Here is a 20,179-nt window from a genome sequence, read left to right as displayed (position 1 = left end):
TTCAGGATGCTTGAACCTACCATCAAGATTTCCCACTGGCTTGATGTGGGGGGCAGTTATTGCATCAAGCAGGGCCAGCAATTTTCAAAGGGGCCAAAAAACATTTCCACTGGCTAAGCAGAGGTGGTCCAGGTATTGTGTAAGTGAAATATGGACAATCCTTAATAACATATCAACCTGTGAGAGCAAATTTGCCGATTTGCTTAATTTTTGACTAAAGAAGCTGCAGACAAATTGAATAATCTGTTCATTAGAGGGGTGGAGAAGGGATCCCAGACTGACGAAGACAGAAAAATAAATCTGCATACATTTTACTTTCTTTTTCAGGTACCTCCAGCATCTACCCTCCTTGATGTGAAACACAAATTTCACAAAGCATGTAAGTACTATGGCTAGCAGGCTGGAGGCATGGTTAGAGACCTTTCAGCTTGGATTAACTGTCAAATTTATTTTTCATGAAATCTCACACAAAAGATGAGACTGGCTTGACAGCTACAGTGCTAAATAAGAACAGTGTTTGAACTAAGGTTCTACTGTAGCTGTCACAGATTTGAGAGGCTAGAAGGAGAGAACTGCATAATTTATCACTGCTAGTCCATGAGTGGCAATATCTTCTTCTATCTTCTTCTTAACACTACTCAATGTCAATTCAAGGCCATAACTGCATTTTTCCTCCCAGTGTTACATTAATAAACTTCAATAACATTAGTCTGCTTCAAACTGGCCATAAACAGACCATGCAGACCAAAAAAACTACTGTACTGGGGAACCTGAGCTCAGAGTGATTAAATGACATCTGGGATAGTCTAGAATTCTGTAAGGCCTATGACATGGTCCTACACAACATTCTTGCCTCCAAATTGGAGACACATAGATTTGAAAGGTGGATGATTCAGTGGATAAGGAATTGACTGGGTGGATGCAGCCAGAGAGTTGTTGTCAATGGCTTGATGTCCAGGTGGAGGCTGGTGATGAGTGGTTTCCCTCAGGGCTTATCCTTATCAATGATACAGACAGTGAGATCGAGCACACTCTTAGCAAGTTTGCTGATGACATGAAGTTGAGCAGTGCAGTTGACACAACAGAAGGACAGGACTCCATCCAGGGAGACCTGGACACACTTGAGAAGTGGTTGCATGAGAACCCTAGGAAGTTCAACAAGGCCAAGTGTAAAATGCTGCATTTGGGTCAGGGCAATCTCAGGCTTGAGAACAGGCTGAAGGAAGAAGTCATAGTGAACAGCCCTGCAGAGAAGGACTTGGAGGGTCTTGTGTATGAAAAATTGAAAATGACTTGGCAATGTGTACTCACAGCCCAGAAACCCAACCATGTCCCGGGCTGCATCAAAAGGCGAGAGGTCAGCAATCTGAGAGAAGTGATTCTGTACCTTTACTCTGCCCTCATGAGACCCCACTTGGAGTACAAGATAGATGTGGAGCAGGAAATTATCAGAGGGCTGAAGGACCTCTGCTGTAAAGACAGGCTGAGAAAGCTAGGCTTTTTTAGCCTGGAGAATGCTCTGGGACACCTTATTGCAGCTTTCCAGTACTTAAAGGGGACTTACAAAGCAGAGGAAGAGAGACTTTTTATTTGGTCAGATAGTGATAGGACAAGGGGAAATGATTTTAAACTAAAAGAGTAGGGATTTAGGTTAGATATATGTAACAAATTCTTTACTGAGAGGGTGGTGAAGCACTGGAACACGTTGCCTGGAGAAGCTGTGGACATCCTATCTCTGGAAGTATTCAAGGCGAGATTGGATGGGACCCTGAGCAACTTTGGTCTCATGGGTGACATCTTAGATGCTGAGCTTTCATTATTTTTCCGAAAAAGGGTGCATTCATCTAAAGGCTAGATGCCTTTAAAAAAAATAAAAAGTTTTCAGTCACTAATACTGTTGAGTTCAGAGTAGGGTAAGTAGAAGAAGCATTAAACTTCTCCTCTGTCCTTAGAATTTTATAAAACACTAACGCTTAAGGCTTCTGTGGTTGCACACAGGTTCAACTGATGAAGCAGAAGGCTGGAGACCTGACAGCTCTAAAAATTACTTATAGTCACTCCCTGTAAGGCCTTATAAAATACAAAATGGCAAAAGTTCAAAAACCACACTGCTGAATAGGAAGAGATTGAGTGCATAAGTTTTAATAGTTCAGTAAGGGTATGTCCTCCCATCAGTTCGTGAAATGCAATGCGTTTCTGCCTAGAATCTCTTAAATCAATTGAAATTGGATTTATATTGATGCAGCCTAAATCAGTTGAAGAACACTGGCACAGAGGTTTATTCCAATATAACTGTAATGAGGTTTTTAATGGATTTGGGCTAAAATGGTGCAAGTCTGTGTACAAGCTATTTTAATAGTGTCTTATTTGATATTAAGAGGCATCTTACTCCTCAAGTACCCCCAGTGATGTAAGTGGAGCTGAGTGTAAAGGAAGACAGTAAGCATACAACAAAGCATGGTACACATTGTGAACCAAACATCTGACAGTACAGTGTTTTACAGCAGTTGAAGGGCTGGCATGTGCCTTCAGTGCTTTTTCTATTCTCAGTTTTTTACATCAATTCCTCCCATTCCTGACAGTACAACATATCAGTGTCCCATGTCCTTTCTTCTCATTTCAGCTCATTGCTTTGATCTTTCTTTTCCAGTTCAGCCTGAATGTTGTTGTCTCATGAGGCTCCTCCCCTCCTCCTCCTTTCCCAGTTGCAAAGATCAAACCTTTCCTTTTTTCTCTTCATATGGTCTGGAAGATGACAGCTAATGGCATACAGTTCTTTTAGGCAGGAGCTGAGAAGGGGCTGAAGCTGATTAGTGGATGCCTTTAGTTAGCATGCTATTTTGTACTACCTTATGCATTCATTTCTGTCATTTTGTGTGTGTCAGACTCACATGTTCCCCTATAATCTCTCGTTAAAACACACTCCTACGCACACCCCCTTACAGTCTCCCTGTCTTCATACATTCTCCTTTGATCACTCATGCAATTAAGCTTTCTCCTCAGCTGGTATCTTATCAGCCCTTCAGTGAGAGGAACCCCTGTGCAGCAATTTCACAAGCAGCATCTCTGTCACTGATCAGGTTTTGCTGCCTGATTCAAGAAATGAGGAAAAAGACTGAATTTTGAATTGCAGTACAGAAGGCTGTTAATCATGAAAATAAATTAAATGGTATGCAAGTGACACATGGCATGTTACTGCTAAGTAATTTCTAGGTCAGTCAAATATCAGTTTGTGTCTGTGTTTATACAAAAGGCAGAATATGGATTCACAAGTCCAGGAACAAATACTAAAATACTCCTCAGCCCACACGACTGTCTTTACTGAAACAACCCCTTCAAAGCCTAACCCTGTGCGTTCTGTGGCATTGAGTTCAGGGTGGGCAATGTCTCATGAGGTTCCTCCCCTCCTTCTCCTTTCCCAGCTGCAAAGATCTGGAGATTCAGTGATTTGGTGGAAAATAACCATGTAAGATAAACAGCCGTTTCCATGGGAATTCAAAGACTTTGTCCAGACTGAAGACTGCTGTTTTGAATCATGTCCTTGTTCCTGTAGCCACTGCCCCTAGCAGGTACTAGCAGCACCAACTGGGGTCAGCCCAGAACGGCAGTTTCCCTGTTGCATCCCTTCAGCCATGAGCTGTACAGGGACTTTGTGTAACAGGTGTTAGAGCCAGCTGTCAGGCTTAGTAGCAAACATCACACCTACCCACCATGAATATGTCTAATCCTTTTTAAAGCTACTTACAGTTTTGACCTCAGCAAAACCCGCTGGGAGGAGTTCCACAATATAAATATGTTGTGGACAAATGTCTTATACTTCCACAGATTGATATTTTCTGGCTGAAATTGAGTGGCAGCTGGGTGTCAGTGGCCATCATGCTATTGTCTAAGGCATGGTCAAAGAAACCTCAATGAAATTGGTGCTGTGCACTAGGTGACTTTACTAGTATTTTCCTCATTCCTATGGCTAGCTGGCAAAGGTGGAACCAAGTCAAAAACTAAGTGTATAAGATGGAAGTTTCTTGACCCATTTTCTCAGTTGCTTATAATGAGTTAGGTACCTGATGTTTCCTTTATCTCTACAGATTGTGTTTTCAATGGAGAAAGAAATATCTCATAGGCTAAACTTCCTGAGCTCTTGTCCTTGGCAATAACTTTTCACCTTTAATTTATTTTAATCTTTACAAAATATGTTGGACTGCTGGGGGAGGAAGTCTTCAAGATAGAAAAAGAAACCTGTAATAATAATGCTAATTCAAGTATCACATAACTAAATAAAATACCTCTAGAACAGGTAATATAGTGGAGTCAGTGATCATTAAGTATTTTCAAGGTTACTGCATGAAAGTCACTGAAAAAGCTCTTGAAAGAAATAGAAGAACAGAAAGGAGAGGGGGAAATAAAACCTCAGCAGTACTGTAACTCCTGGAGGCAACCTCCTGCACAAGGAAGCAGCACAACTAGAGCTATGTTTTGAGGCCATTAAAATAAACTTAGGGAGTCCAAAAATTTCCCTCTAGGCAGAAGGAGCAGGCAGGTAAGGGAGGAAGCCTGGTGATGAGTGGAAGGAAAAAGGGAAATTGAAGAGAGAACAGAAAACATCATGTCAAGAGTATCCTGGCATGCAGAGGGGAATGAGGTACTCAAGGAATAAGGAACATTACAAGTTTCCAGCTGTCCCAATAAAATACCAACTCCTAGTCCTTCAGCTCCGACCTTGCAGGCCCCTCCATCTAAGCTAACAGATGTTACATAGGGCATTTAAAATAAGCAATATCAATGAAAGTAAATCATAAAGACAGAAATTGTCAGTAGATGGCACTCAAGAATAAACAGCATAATCTCTGGATGATACGAAACTTTAGAATCCTGCTATACAATCTTACAACTGCTCCTTACAGGTATTTCCATAGTGATCCTAAGAGCTATGTTCCCTGGAAAGCCGCAGAAATATTTTCTGTTCCTTTCCTCTAGAAAGAAGAGAAGGAAAAAGACAATTCCTTCATGATGGGACCAATCTCTCTTTTTGCCCTTCCTTACAGACTGTAGGGTTGCATGTTAGGATTCATCTGCCAGGTTTTACCGACAGCTCTCATTCTGCATGTTCCCCAGAAACCATAGGAGAACAGGCAGCCCCTCAGATGTCATCACCCTGCAGACCACCTGGTCAGAGCACACCCCATCTGACTGCCTGCACAAAAGCAAGATGAGAGGCTCCTGTGCAGGCCCTTCCAACACACCATTTCACCAAGTGTCTTAAATACTCCCACTGACTCCAAGTGCTTGAATAAGATGTTATTGCCTAATGCAAGGAGAAACCAGCTCAGAGGGTAAACATAAGCAGAAGTACCATGTCACACAATTCTTCTCCAGCTGCACAGGAGGCCTGTGCATATTGTCCCTCCTCCCCTTTGCAAAATGACCTGTTACTGCCTCCAGCTTGCCTCTGACCCCAGTTGCCTGTCAGCAGTGCTCAGCTCAGGCAGTGCTCAACAGCTGTAGGGAGAGCAGCATTTTAAAACCAACAGGTTCTTGTTCACCCAAAACCCTGAAGCAGATCTTCAAAACACAGAATAGCGGGAGCCAAGCTGACATGATAAAAAGCAAGGAGGAGAATCTCTCATTACTTAGAAATCACAAGGCAAGCCTTGTAAGTGGAGCTTAATGCATATAAGGTACTAAAATTAATTCCTTAATTGAGGAGGTCCTCTTTCTCCTTTCCAAAAAGTCTGCTAAAGGTTTTCATGCTCTGAATCCACAACTTTTCTGTTTGGTGTGTCTATTACAGCTGGAGTCTCAGGTTGCAGAAAGTTAATGAAATCTGTCAATTTTGATGCCTGGAGAGACTCTTGTGGCTGATGAATACATCTGCTGGGGACTCAGAGAAGCCAAATTATGCTATTTATGGCTCTCCAAAGTTGATTTCATAGTCCTGGCTTGTCAGTCAACCATGTGTCTCACAAACCAAAGAGACCCAAATAAGTTATATCTGGGGCATAGAGCCTTGCAGAGGGTTCTTTCTTCTGCCCTATATTAGGAGATCAGGCTTTGAAAAAGCCAAAATTTGTGAACGAGGGCCATAATCTGATCCTCTTGTGAGTCACCTTGAGGTGGATGCACTCCCTGGATAGAAAGGCAGCTACAAAGTCAATGGCTTTTATCAAATCTCAAACTCTTTCCTGCCTGATTTTGTCCTAAGTACTTCACACTAGCCCAGAATCCATATAAGAATGAGTTTTCAAAGGGATAGGCAATATCCTGCTGTGCAGGCATCTGACTGCAGTGCTCATAGGCTGAGCATTACATCCCCAGCACAGATTTGCAGAGCCTGTTGGGTTGGCAGTCACATCCAGCTATTTTTTTAAAAAAATTTTCCCCTCTCTGCATTCATAACAACTCAATTGGAAATTAACAATGAAGGGGAATCACTGGGGACAGTCTGTTATTACAAATGGGCACTAAGAAGTACATTGATTACATTGGGGTAAATTGCTCATTCATCTGTGTTGACTTTGTAAATGGAAATGACCGGATTAGGAGGAAACATGGTATTTATTTAATCTTAGATTTATAATTTACTTTTCTTTTGTCTTAGTCACACAGCAGATATCAATAGAACACTAGTTTACGATGAATTTCAATATCCCTCAAGTGACACAATTCTAAGATCTTTTTACTTCTGTCAGCACAACTCAGTTTATTAGAAACTCCTTGAATTTCTTGTTAGTGCCACAGTGAAGCTTGTGTATATTTAAATTCTTTACTTTTTGCTTCTCACGTCTAAACACGAAGTAAGAAACAGCTCCTGCCACAAAACTAAAATCAGTTGCTACCATCTTCCTCCCCAGCTCAAAATCAGAGACTAATCCGTGAGTAAATTGCTTCCTGCCTCTGCAGCATGTGCGTGTCAGAACAAAGACCTAAATTCTTGCCTCAGTATGGTACTTCAGCCACAAGGCCATCCTGTCCAGCAGGCTTCATTTCTGATCTGTGCAGGAAGAAGCATCAGGAGGATGATCTCTTAGTTTATTTGTGACATATCTGTGCAAATCTCTCTATACAAAATGCAGGAGTCTGTCTGCTGGTACAGATTTGTGTGACTTCAATTTATGGCTTAGCTGTCAAAATAATTGAAGCTCACCTGTGAAAGCTGAGAATACTTTCACTTCTTCTGTAACAACCAGTCAGGAAATGAGAATGGCATGATTGACCTAATAGTGTTAAAAGAAAGGAGAAGCCAAACTGAGTTAGCCCCATGATTTTAATCTTCAAAGTGAATGAAAATTTCCCTTATACTTAGACACCTCACACCACCATCACACCACCACTCCTCTTCTCCCTGCACCCCGCCCCCCCCGCCCCCCCCCTGCCGCTCCCCCCCCATATTGAAAAATAAGAATAATTAACCTGCCTTTCATCCACTTTGGGATCTTTTGTCTGTTTTGGCTGTGATCCCACAAGAAACATTTGGGACAAAGAATGACTTAAATATATGTCTAATGATCTATTGAACCAGAGTGAGTTAGGTGTCTGAAACACAAGAGCCAGGCTATCCATTAACTGCTTATAGAAATAAGTTGACCTTCAGAAAACCGGCAATATTTAAATGAGCAATGGAAAAAGTGAAGATCAACTCAAAACCTTTTGTGGAAATTCACATTATTTATCTTTTTTTTGGCAGCTACTGCATCTGATGTTATTGCATTTCATTAGCAGGATTACAGATATTATTTCACATGAGTAATGTAATAAAAGAAAAGGCAGCAAATCTATTGAGATGTAGCTTGAAGCAGAACTGTCCCTCACTGCTCTCTGGGATATCGTTCCCAGCTGAGATTTACAGGGCTCTAACAGTGCATCACAAATGACACCTTATGTAAACAACTGAAGAACAAATGTGAGATGCTATTTAAATGCCTCATTAAGAAAAGGAAATTTCATAGCTAGATTGTTTACCAGAATTGCCTATTATTATTTACAATGTCTTATATTAGTGCCTATGGCACAACTGAGAAAGTTACAGTAGAAGGCCCTGTAAAAGTAGTCCCGGCCCTAGAGAATATCCAGTATCAGGTAAAATGAGGAATTAAAGTCTACTGAACTGTTAATAGAAGATTCCTGAGTAGTTTTGGTTTTAAAACAGCTCCTACATGAATAATACCTAATCAAGTATGATGTTTTCTTGTCTGAAGAACAGATTGACTTTCAGTGTTCATGTGGTGTTCACCACCAGATTCATGTGGGCTTAATGTCATTTCAAGGAACTCAAGATACTAAAAGCCCCATTGAGCCTTCATTGATGTGAAAAGATTCTCATGTCCATTAATAAGACAGGTGTCTGTTGATTATGTCAGGGTCAAGATCACTTCAGGCTTTAAACATGCCCTGCATCTACATCAGGTTTTTCATAGGAGTCCTTGTGCTTTTGAACACCTGAGTTGGACAGATGGCTTTAGTGAAAGGTCCAACAGCTTCTCTTCTGAGGAGCTGCATGGAATGGGTTTGCAGAAGATGTCCCAGGACATCTTGTGAAAGACAGCAACAGGCACTGGATAACAGAAGAGGAAGTGAATTTCCCTTGCCAGAATGAAAGGAACCTACCTACTTCTTGAAAAACCCCAGGAGAACATGAGAAAAAAATGACAAGGCCCATGGCATCATGTCTGCTATACAGGTTGGATAAGAGGCACCAGCTTCAGCTTCTGAATTCTGACCTTCCCCCAGGTCTTCTGTGCTTCATGGCTTCCCTGGCTGAGCCTCTGTAGCTCCTGGCTTCTGCAGGGCCAAGAGTAGCTGCAATCTAGGCTATTGTGAGCCGGACAAGAGCAAGAGAGGCTGTTTGGACCTGAATGTGAAGGATGCCATCCTGTGATATTGATTTGTTTTGCATATGTTTACACATGAGCTCTCTCTCATATTTGTACCCTCTTTATTTATTTATTTTTCTATTGGGGCATGGGGGGAACAAAACCCTAAGAACAACCAAAATAAGAAAGCTTTCAAACAAATCTTGGTATTTTGACTGTTTCAAGTCAATGAAAGCAATGCATCAAAGACAAGAAGTTGACCAAATGATTCACACTAAAATAATGTAGTAGAGTGGAGTTCTGCCTCTTTCTAAATTGTCTCAAAATAGCAATGACATTGAATATATTTTCTGTGGAGAATTATTCACCGTTGAAACAAGTGTTGTGTGAATTATCCTGGAACAACCTGTGTTGCTCTGGTTTAAATACATACTAATGGAAAGGCAATATTATTTTATATTATGCCATTGGAGTGCACACACAGTCTAGATGAGCTATGTCTATAACAGAGGGAAAGCAGTAGAGGTTTTCAAAGGCCATGAAGTGTTTGCTGTAAAGATCAGGATGAAACATCTTCCCTCAAGTATGAGAATGAATACTCATCAAGCAATGGCACTATAATAAAGTCCCTTATGGGCTGTGACTGTATAACTGGAAAAGCAGTTTGATGATCATCTTTAAGCATGTTGCACTTCTTTCTATATGGCTGCTTTGTGGTTGATGTACAGACAGCCTACCTGGGCTCATTTTCATCTGGGAGAGCTTTGGATGGTGGGTCCTATGCACTCCCAGATTCAGAGAATCATTTAGGTTGGAAGACACCCCTGAGATCAGCAGTCCAACCTTTGACTGATCACCACCTTGTCAAGTAGACCATGACACTAAGTGCCACGTCCATTTGTTTCTTGAACACGTCCAGGGATGGTCACTCTATCCCCATCCTGGGCAGTCCATTCCAATGTATAACAATTCATTCCATGAACAAATTCCTCCTGATGTTCAGTCTGAGCCTCCCCTGGTGCAGCTTGAGACTATGTCATCTTGTCCTGTCACCAGCTGCCTGGGAGAAGAGACTGACCCCCACCTTGCTACAACCTCCTTTCAGGTAGTTGTAGAGAGTGATAAGGTCACACCTGGGTTTCCTTTTCTCCAGGCTAAACAATCCCACCTCCCTCAGCTGCTCCTCGTAGGACGTTCCCTCTAGACCCTTCATGAGCTTCATTGACCTTCTCTAGACTCCTTCAAGCACCTCAATATCTTTCTTGTAGTGAGAGGCCCAGAACTGGACACAGTACTCGAGGTGTGGCCTCACCAGTACTGAGTACAGAGGGACAATCACTGATCCTACTGGCCACACTATTGTTGATATAAGCCAGGATGTCATTGGCCACCTGGGCATACTGCTGCCTCACATTCAGCCAGCTGTTCACCAGCACATCCAGGTCCTTGTCCATTGGGCTGCTTTCCAGCAATTCTTACCCAGCCTGTAGTGCTGCCTGGGGTTGTTGTGGCCGAAGTGTAAGATCTGGCATCTGGCCTTCTTGAACCTCATACTGTCAGTCTTGGCCCAATGATCCAGCCTGTCCAGGGCCTCTATTCACTGGAAAGGTGCTATAGCCTCGTTTGACACCAGGGGAACTGCAGTATGCAGAGAGAAAATTATTTGTACTCTGTCGTAGAGCTGAGTTGGAAAGAGCAGTTTCTCAAGCCTTGTAGCAGTGCTTCTGATGCACAGAAGCCTTTGCTAAGATGAAGTAAGGTGATGGGATGGGGGAATTAAACTAGCCCAAATAAACTTCTTCCAGGAAGGACATGAAAAGTCCTCGCAGACACTTGCATGCTAGTGTCTGATCTGCTGCCAGAGCAGGGCAGATCTCTGCTGCCTTTTCCTTGTTGGTCCTGGAGAAATTACAATTTAGCCCTGTTCTTAGTGGGAATTAATTTTCAGTGTGGTGAATTTGTCAATGAATTTATAAGAAATTAATTTGTACTAAGGAAGAAATCCTGTCAGTTTAAATGTGTTTAGTTAATTGTTGATGGTATTGGTGTGGTCATTAGATACAAAACCAACATTGCTGTAGGGGTCAGCAAGGGAACACATCCTGATTAGATTAGTGGTTGGAGAGAGCACTAGCCCCTGGATAGTCAAATATTGAAAGAAATTATATTAAATTAGCATATTTAATTAGCTAATTGACTATGGAATGCTTTCAAAGAAACATAGCTAGAGCCTGAGGAGGAGGCAGGAATGAACTTATGTGCCAACTTTGCTGTATCAGCTGTGATGGTTGGATCACCATGTGCTTTCTGATGCTGGAATGTACAGCAGCAGGGCCCCAGTCCTTCTGTAATATGTGTTGGTACTGTACAATATTTGAGCAATGTGCAAACAGTGCAGAGTTGAAACAGTGACCTAACCAGTTCTTTGCTCTCTGTCCCTTTTGCAGCTCTGTGGAGACCTGCTACCTAAATGTACTTAGCAGTCATGCCGATTGCAGCAGTATCCACACTAGAGCTTTCTGAAGTGAGGAAGCAATGACCTGTGTTACCAGTGTCCTGAAACACAGCATATCTGTAACATTGCAAGGCACAGCACTGTTTGTTCTCTCAGAACCTGGCACAGGCTGAATATGAACAAGGATTTTAAAAGAAACACTTTAAAACAGAACTTTATATCTTACTGTTTGTATTTTGTGACACCATGAGGATGGACAGATACCTGTGTTTAAATGTTGTGCTATGCTGCCTATGAAAACCTTGCCTGGGTTGGCTACTCTATGCCAGTAAAGATATTTGAGCAATTATGGATTGAGATAGACAGCAACTGATTTCATAAACCACCAAACATTAAGCTGCATTTTTAAAAACCCCGTGTTAGTATATGGACAAGCAGATAGACAGCCCCTGAAACACATGATTAGTTTGGCTTCTTAACATGCAGTTTCCCAGGTTTGAGTTGCCCTTTGTATGAAGACTCCATTGATAGAGTTTATATTTAGGGAGAGAATCCTGCTCAAGTTCTCACATCCCCATGATACTCAACCATTATCTTTGTTACACCTTCCAACTTGTAGAGACAGGAGAATCAAAGGTAAAGATAACTACTGTAATACAGATCCTCAATTGGCATAAATTACTCATCTCTCTTTTATTTGGGGTTGGCATTTTAAAGCCAGTACACAACTGTCTGCGACTACGAAGCAAACTCAGTGCTGTTTTAGTGTGTGGGTGACAGGACATAGTCCTCCCTGAGGGTCCCTGGTCAAAAGATTCCCCAAACACATTACACAGAGTCCAGTTGCCTTGACCAATCTGACCACTGCCACCTCGCAGTGTGTGTGTCACAGCAGGAGCACAGACCAGGTGAAGGCAGGTGAGGGATGACAGCCTTGCAGTCATGCTGCTCCATGGGCGTCACACTGCTGCACTGGCCACCTGCCCTGGCTGCTGTGCCCTGCTGTAGTGCCACATGTCCAGCACCTCCTCATCTCATTGTACTGATGATTAGGGGAAAGTTCCTGCAAGCTCCAGGCTTGTCAATGTATCTATTCTCTTGTTTCTCTGTATTCTGCTCTATGGTTGTTATCAATGAAATAAAAGGTAAGCCTCATTCCCTTTCCCTTCCTTTGTCCATGCATATTAATTTAAATGCAAATTCATACAGAAAGATCAAAATCAATTATGCTTTCTGTAGCAGGCTACATGGAAAATTGAAATACACAGGGTTGACTTTTCCCTTTTCTCTTCTTTTTTTTTTTTGGAAGTGCAAAGGAAAAAATGCAGCAAAAATATAAAATATGCGTCTAAATGGTGCATACTTGCTTGCTTTTATTTTCTGATGCTTTTTGCTTGTCTGAATTTCCACAGTTGCTTTCAGTTGCAAGGTGTCTCAGGAATAAAATGGAAAGGTTAATCTGCTAGTGACATAAGTTGATCCCTAAATGGCTAATAGTATTCTGTTTACCACTAAGAAAAATCAATCTTCATTAAAAAAAACCTCAGTGAAGGTGCCAGGGTTAAAGCTATGTGACTTTATGTAGGAGGAATGGATGGTCACAGATTTGAAGTGTTTAAAGCCAAGGGAAACAAAAAAAAGAACAGCTAAACTGGAAGCATTTATCCAGGCATTTAATCAGGCTGGGGCTTACTTGCTTAGTAGTCTGTGGGAAGTGCATGCTGTCCAGGCTCCAGGCCAGACCCTGTCCTTAGCATGGTTGGTAAGACCAATGCCTGGAGACAGCAGTTCAGCCAGCTCACTGCTTGCTCTCCCTCTGCAAGTAGTATGGTGGTAGCTAGATGCATTCAGGTATTACAAAAGCCAGAAGAAAGAAATGGATGCTTATGCTCAAATAGCTCATTTTTCAAATTCCACATGCCATTAAGAAGGTGCTTTTTTGTGTCCCCATAGCAACTAGAGTTCAAGGTGCCTTTGTAAAACACATGACCAGAGATCTTCTCTGGAAAGCTTAAAAATGAAACAAATCAGAGAAAATACTCAGGAAAAAAAAAAAAAAAGCTGACAAAGAAAAGGGATTTATCCCTGGCTACAGAGCCATTAAAAAACCCTGTCATTCTGATACCCTGCTGAAATATTACTGAACAGGACACGCTGGATCTGTGTTTTCCACTAACTTCCCATAGAAACATGGATCTGGTTCAAGTTCTTTCTCCTGCTATTTAAATATTCTGATACACCCTCTCAGAGATCTTTCTGCATGAAAAACATAGCCTAATTGAATGATCCTGGATTCAGCAAGTACCTTCTCAAGGTCAGCCCTGTGCCCTAAGGACTTAGCAGGAGATGGAAGCAGCATACAATTGGTAGCCTGACGCCTGTGAGCCTGGGAATTCAGTGCTGTGCCAGGCCAGTACAGCTGAGCAGTACCTGGTGGGGCCCTGGCTAGACCTGGTCTCTGCACTAGGCCTGAAATACTCAGGTGATTGTGCTGCATTTAGCAGGTCAAAGGAGCAAAATATCTTTTGGTCTGCAGCCAAAGTGGGCCTTTTGAGTGGGACCATGTAAAGAGACTCTGAACCTCTGCTTGCTCTGGGCTTGCTGCTGAGATCTGCAATTCTTCAAGTGGGCTGGTCATTCAGATTGCAGTACTCAGCTATCATTTACTATGGTGAAGACAAGTACAGTAACGAATTGCTTCAGATACTTTCTCTCTTGGTCTTGTGGCCAAACTTATTTTTACTGTGGTTTCTTAGATGTGCTTTGCTTACTGCCATCATGCTCAGGAATCACTCAAATGCAATGTTAGCACAATGAATCTCACAGCCTTTTCTTCCAAATAAAAGCTGAAAGCAACAACTTCAAGTAATTTGAGCATCCTGCTTTCCTGCTGTCAGCTCAGTGAAGCTGGCCTGAACAAACTTCAGGCCAGTAAAGGCTGCAATTGTTAGCATGGTGGTATCTCTATCCCTGTTTTCTCAGAAGTATTCCTGAGACACACCTGCTCTAACCAAGAAAAACATCACTATGGCCACTGACTGTTTAAGGTTGTGGACATGGAACAACTGTATTTGTTCAGCACTTACTTGTCAAGGAAAGGCCTCAGCAAGTCTTCAGATATCGGCCTGTCTCTATATATTATGCACAAACCCACCATCCCCTCACATACAAATATGTGAATCTTTCCTAGCAATCTTTTCTTTTTTGCTACAAATATATCAAAACTGCCATCTGGTTAAGATGATGGAATGCATTTTGGCCATGCTTAGTTCATATGTGTGAGTACTGTTACATTTCTCAACTCATGTGTAACATTTCATGATCATATAAGGGAGATTGGTGCCACAGGGGTTCCTGGAATTTCCTGTACTGCAAATATAAACAACATGCTGTTGATGATTGATTATTGCAGTTTTGCTGTTCATATAACCCTATTCATATCACAGCAGGTATGGCTTGTAATTATTAAGGCTATTTGTTATTAGAGATGCATGGATTGTGAAATACAATGAGACACAAACAATTTAACTGGTAATAAAATTAGTTGATCATGGAAAGTCAACCTGCAAATTACCTCCAAAATGTGTCTGTCCGTTCTGTTTTGTATTTCTTAGACTCCTCACTTCCCAGTGGAATAGCTTTTGTAGGGCTGCATTCTAAGGAACACACTGAATTCCCCAGCAAGAGAGGTCTTTCTCATGTTACACCTTTGCTTTCATACAGGTTCCTGTAACTTCATAAATACATTCAATTTAATGCATTTAATTGTGTACTTTACTGTGGAATAGACAGTGCACTATTTTTTTAATTGAAGATTCTTTCTGAAACTTAGTAAAAATTTAGATGACCCAGTACTTAGATTTCTTAGTTGGTAAATTTTCAAACATCTTGTGATTTTTAAGTGGTGGAGCACACATTAAGGTCAATTTGAATCATGTGGATAGAGTACCCTTGGACACTTTAAAAACTGCATGAAGGCTTTTAAAAATGTCCTTGATTCCTGGGGTTGTCAGCTGGTTCATTTACTGAGATTCTAGTATACATGCAGTAAAAAAAGGGCAACCAGACCAGTAGAACTTGGTTTTCTGTGCATTTTAGCATAGTGGTATTGTCATCTGGGCATGGCACTGAGGCTGTCATTTTTGCTAGTGTCTGTATAGTTGTTTGAGAGCACTACATCTCTTTTTTATATCCAGTATTAATAGGTAATTTCATAGTTGGGTATGGGAAAATTAAAAGTGGCTGTCAGTTTTTATATATCCCGTCAGTGTGCTTATAATATAATTTTTGTTTTAAGTACGGGCAGGTACAACAAATAACTCATACAAAATTAAATATTTTTTCCTCAGATCCATTTTGTATAACAAATTATTAAAAGTAAACATCAAGTCGCTTTCCAGGAAAATATCATCCTGTGTTGTAAAGTTATGACGCCTTAATTGTACTAGAATTAAACTACTTTTAAAAATAAATGTATGGATTTTTTTCCACAAAGTTGGAAAAAATTCCTGACAGATAAGATAAAATATGGTAAAAGGCTTAAGACTTGTCATTAATTACTTATACTTCCAGACTAATGGAAGCTTGTACACGTAGAAGGAACTTTGTCTGAATCATAACAGAATAAATCATAGAACTATAGAACAGTTTAGCTTGAAATGGATGTTCGAAGGTCACTTAGCCCAGCCCCCCTGCCATGGGCAGGAACATTTTCAACTAGATTAGGTCGCTCAGTGAAGAAGAATGATGCTGATGTCACTTAGATATAAGAAGTTTCTGAATAACCTTTGAGCTGAGGAATGGTTAAATCTTTCAGGTACCTATGTGCATGCAATTGGGAGGTGATCATATTAAAAACTGAGACAAACATCCTTCAAGAGAAGGATAAGTCAGGAGAGTAGAAATAATTAAATAGAGAATGGAAAACCCGGACGACGTTTCAGTAGCTGTCCAAAGACACTGCAAAGAGAGGAACCAGAGCTGTTTTACATAAATGCTAGACATAAGAAATAGGGAGGAACCACATATTTCATGTATGGGTGACCCAGTTTGGGATATGGCAAACCCATGCAGCTACAGGCTGGGGGAGGAGTGGCTTGAGAGTAGTTTGGCAGAAAGGGACTTAGAGGTGCTGGTTGACAGCTGGCTCAATATGAGCCAACAGTGTGAACAAGTGGCCAAGAAGGCCAACAGCATCTTGGCCTGTATCAGGAATAGTGTAGCCAGCAGGACTAGGCTTTGTGTACTTGGCATTGGTGAGGCCAAGTACACCTCAAGTACTGTGTTCAGTTTTGGGCTCCTCACTTTAAAAAGGACATTGAGGCACTGGAGTGATTCCAGCAAAGGGCAACAAGGGCTCATAAAAGATCTAGAACACATGTTGTATGAGGAATGGCTGAGGGAGTTGAGTTTGTTTAGTCTCGAGAAGAGGCAGCTCAGGGGTGACCTCATTGCTCTCTACAACTACCTGCAAGAGGGTTGTAGAGAGATGAGGGTGGTCTCTTCTGCCATGCCTGCAGTGAGAGGACTAGAGGGAATGGCCATAAGCTGAGGCAGGGGAGATTCAGAGTAAATATGAGAAAAATATTTTTCACTGTCAGAGTGGTCAGGCATTGAAATAAGTTGCCCAGGGGGGTGACGGAGTCACCATCCCTGGAAGTGTTTAAGAGGCAGCTGGACCTGGTGCTGAGTCATACGGTTTAGAGTTTAGGGGTTACAGTGGAATGCCAGGTTGATGACCTTAGAGGTCTCCTCCAACCTTGATGATTCTATGATTCTATAAGGTTATAATATTGGCTAAATATAAATGCGATTTGAACCATCATGGCCATTCTTATTTCTTGGACAGTCTATATCTGCTATATGTCTGCTTATCACAAGGAATATGCAGAGACTATAACCTGCCAAATACCATGTGGCTGAGCTCTGATGCACCATCACAGTATCAGAAAGTAAACTGCAATACATGCCTGATCTTAGATGCAGTAGGAGTAACAAGATAAACTTCAGTCACCCATGCTCCTGGACCCCCATTTACCTCTGCAGGAGGCACCAAAGGAAAACGTTAATAAGAGTAAACTGGGAATTAAACACTGCTGAAAAAATACCCAAAACAACCTGGGAAAAGAGAAACCCTTCAGCTTTAGATTGGAATTAAGGGGAGCTTTGCCAGTTGTGGGAGTGAAGAGAGGCCTTCAAGTGCTGCACACAGCTGTGTCACTGTCTTTAGTGAGTACTTGTTTACTCTGGCAGCAAGCACTCTCCACATGCACTTCTGAACTCCTGCTGATGGCAGGTGAAGCAAATCTGTCAGACAGTATTGGATCTAGATATCCAAGAGAGCCAACAACCCCTTATTCTGACAGGCAGTAACAAGAATTAATACAAGTGATAATTAGTTACTCTGTTTGGCTTCCTTTCACTATTAAAAGAAAAGAGAGCTCTTCTCCAATAGGAATGAGATGAATATGTGTCTGCCAGAGTCAGGCTGGATTGGCATGGTTTCCCGAATTGCCAAACAGAAATCCAAAGCTGTCCTAGTGAGATCTCTGGAGAATCCCTGTGGAAAACAGTCACAGGAGGAGGGTGAGTAAATGGTAACAAGTGAGGCCAGGGACCCCTTGGCTGACTGCTACCAAGTGGTGAACAGGATGCCTCGGTACCTGTGAGGCTTCCTGTCTCTGAGATGAGTCTCATCAAGCTGGGAGAGCAGACTTTTTGTGGTGTCACACTTCTCTCCAGAAAGCAAGGACCCCAGGCAACTAAATCTTGGGAACAGCCTTGCTAAAGTCTGCTGCCAGTAAAGACTGAACACGGGAAACTTTGATGTTCAGACTCGAATCAACACAGAGATGTATTTGGACTTTGTCCCCCTCTCCATTTGCATATCATTTCCACTCGACAGTAGCTAGTGGCCTGCCACCAATAGCACGAGCTGGGAAGGAATAGCTAATTCCAGGTCCCTCCAGCAAAACACACACAGCACCCCAAGCATGGTCTGGAAATGAGAGACACACTGTGTGATAACAAGGTCACTGCAGACAAGCAGTGGCAAAGGCACACTTCCATCTATCTAAAGCTTTGAGTATGTTTGAAGATAATGGTTCAAACAAAATGAGGCTAAAGGACTGGAAATGTGGGATGATGTGTTTAAATGCACAACCTGTTTGCCCTTGTGAAGATTATGAGTCATACCTAAAAGTGCATTGCCACAGGATCAGGTAAATTGACTTTTATTGAAACATATCGTAATATGAAGGGAGGAAGCTAGGGGGAAGATTCCAATTTAACACAAATACATTGCATTTCAGCCTCCCAAATAACTATCGATATCTGCTGTTCTGGAGCAAATCATATCTTCCTTGACAAGTCAGACAGCTGCTCCTTCTCCATCTTCTGTTTGTTATCTTTAATAGCCATGGATTGTTGTGGTACCTTGAAAAAAATGTTTGCAACTAACTTGATGGATGTCTCACCTCCTGCTATTAGCCCTGGTTCATGGGTTCAGCTAATGCCTATTCTTGCCTACAAAAATCAGACCAAGTGCTTTAGAAATGAGGGTGTCAGGTGTCACTGCACAGTGCACACTGTGTATAGCTCCCTTTCCCTTCCAGCTGGCAGCTGGTGGGGTGAACAAGCTCGTCTGATCATCCTGAAATAAGTTAAGGTAGAAACAACCTCCAGAGCTCATCTGGTCTGGGCTCCTGCTCAGAGCAGGGCCAGTTTTCAAGTCCTGTAAGACTGCTCAAAGTCATCCCCAGTTGAGGACTGACTATCTCCAGAGAAATAGATCCCACAGCTTCTTGGGGCAAATGTTCCTGTGTTTGATCACAGTCATTGTGAAGATTTTTTTGCCATTTGTCAAAGGTACAGGAATATTTTTATCTTAAATACAGGACTAAGAATTCTAAGATAGGTCTAAAGAAAACCATGGCTATATTTGACCAATTTCACAGTCTTTGAATTGAAAAGACAAAGCAAATTTCCTTCAGGCTATCAACAGTCCTCAGGTGTGTCAAAGGAAATAAAGACAAATGTGGTAGAAACAGCAGTTCCTTTGCTTTCCTCTGATAGTCTTTGCTGCTCCCAAATACCAATCAACACCATGGACTCTGTAAGGTCTCCCTGGGCTGCTTCAGGTTAGCCCCAAAATGTGCCAAGTCAGCTCTAAAAACCTTCAACAGCAAACTGAAGAATGTGTATGGGTTAAGCAAAGTTATATGTGTTTGTGATACAGAGGAGAGCTTATATTGTCCATTCAGCAGCATAGCTGTAGAGGCACAGTCTTCTGCATACAGGCTCTACAAAGAGCTGGCCAAATTAACAATTTTAACAGCCAGTTACCAATTTACTCTGACAGCAAAAGAAACACATGCAACTAGAGACCTGTACCGATTTGACCAAACTGACAGGTCTCTGTCCAAAATCATCAAAGTGCGTCAAACAACAACTGACAACAGCATTTGTGCATTTTGGAATGAACTTTAAATTAGAGCATCTAAAAATCTACTTCTAGGAAACATCCTTAAGTTGAGGGTATCAAAGAAGCCATACATAACCCAGTATTAGCTACGCAGGTGCCTCTACTTTTCGTTTGTCTATTTCCATGATTAAGAATAAATGCTGTACATCCTTAGTTGGGTTTTATATTCTTAAATGGGAAACACCAAACCCTTTGGACCAGCCTGTAGCACAAGCATCATTTTAGAAGGAGGGATAAGACTGACACATTTTAGTACTGAGTTTTGGCAAATATAGTAATAAACAGTGGCCTCTTTACACTTCCCAGTGGTGCATGCACAGGCCCATTTTTCATGTGTTGATACAGCATTCAGGATTGAGATTGGCCTTTCCAATAGACAAGTGAGGAGAAGGGATTTATGCTCTAACGTGTATTATGTGCTCCTCCTAGGTCTCT

The 20,179-nt window shown here is 41.7% G+C and overlaps 1 protein-coding gene across 1 annotated transcript in view; it reads left to right on the top strand.

Annotated features, from left to right (window-relative positions):
• Nucleotides 1–327: 327 nt before the first annotated feature.
• TECRL (trans-2,3-enoyl-CoA reductase-like) overlaps nucleotides 328–20,179 on the top strand; it is a gene marked incomplete at its 5' end in the record, with an annotated part of 46,994 nt that continues 27,142 nt past the window's right edge. Inside the window, 1 exon segment of the mRNA XM_009069974.1 lies at nucleotides 328–379. Within this exon segment, the coding sequence (XP_009068222.1) occupies nucleotides 328–379 (52 nt within the window).

Source organism: Acanthisitta chloris, unplaced genomic scaffold, assembly GCF_000695815.1.
Source record: "Acanthisitta chloris isolate BGI_N310 unplaced genomic scaffold, ASM69581v1 scaffold3142, whole genome shotgun sequence".
Classification (NCBI taxonomy): domain Eukaryota; kingdom Metazoa; phylum Chordata; class Aves; order Passeriformes; family Acanthisittidae; genus Acanthisitta; species Acanthisitta chloris.
Note: the sequence above shows the minus strand (reverse complement) of the source record. Positions and strands in the feature narration are given on the sequence as shown.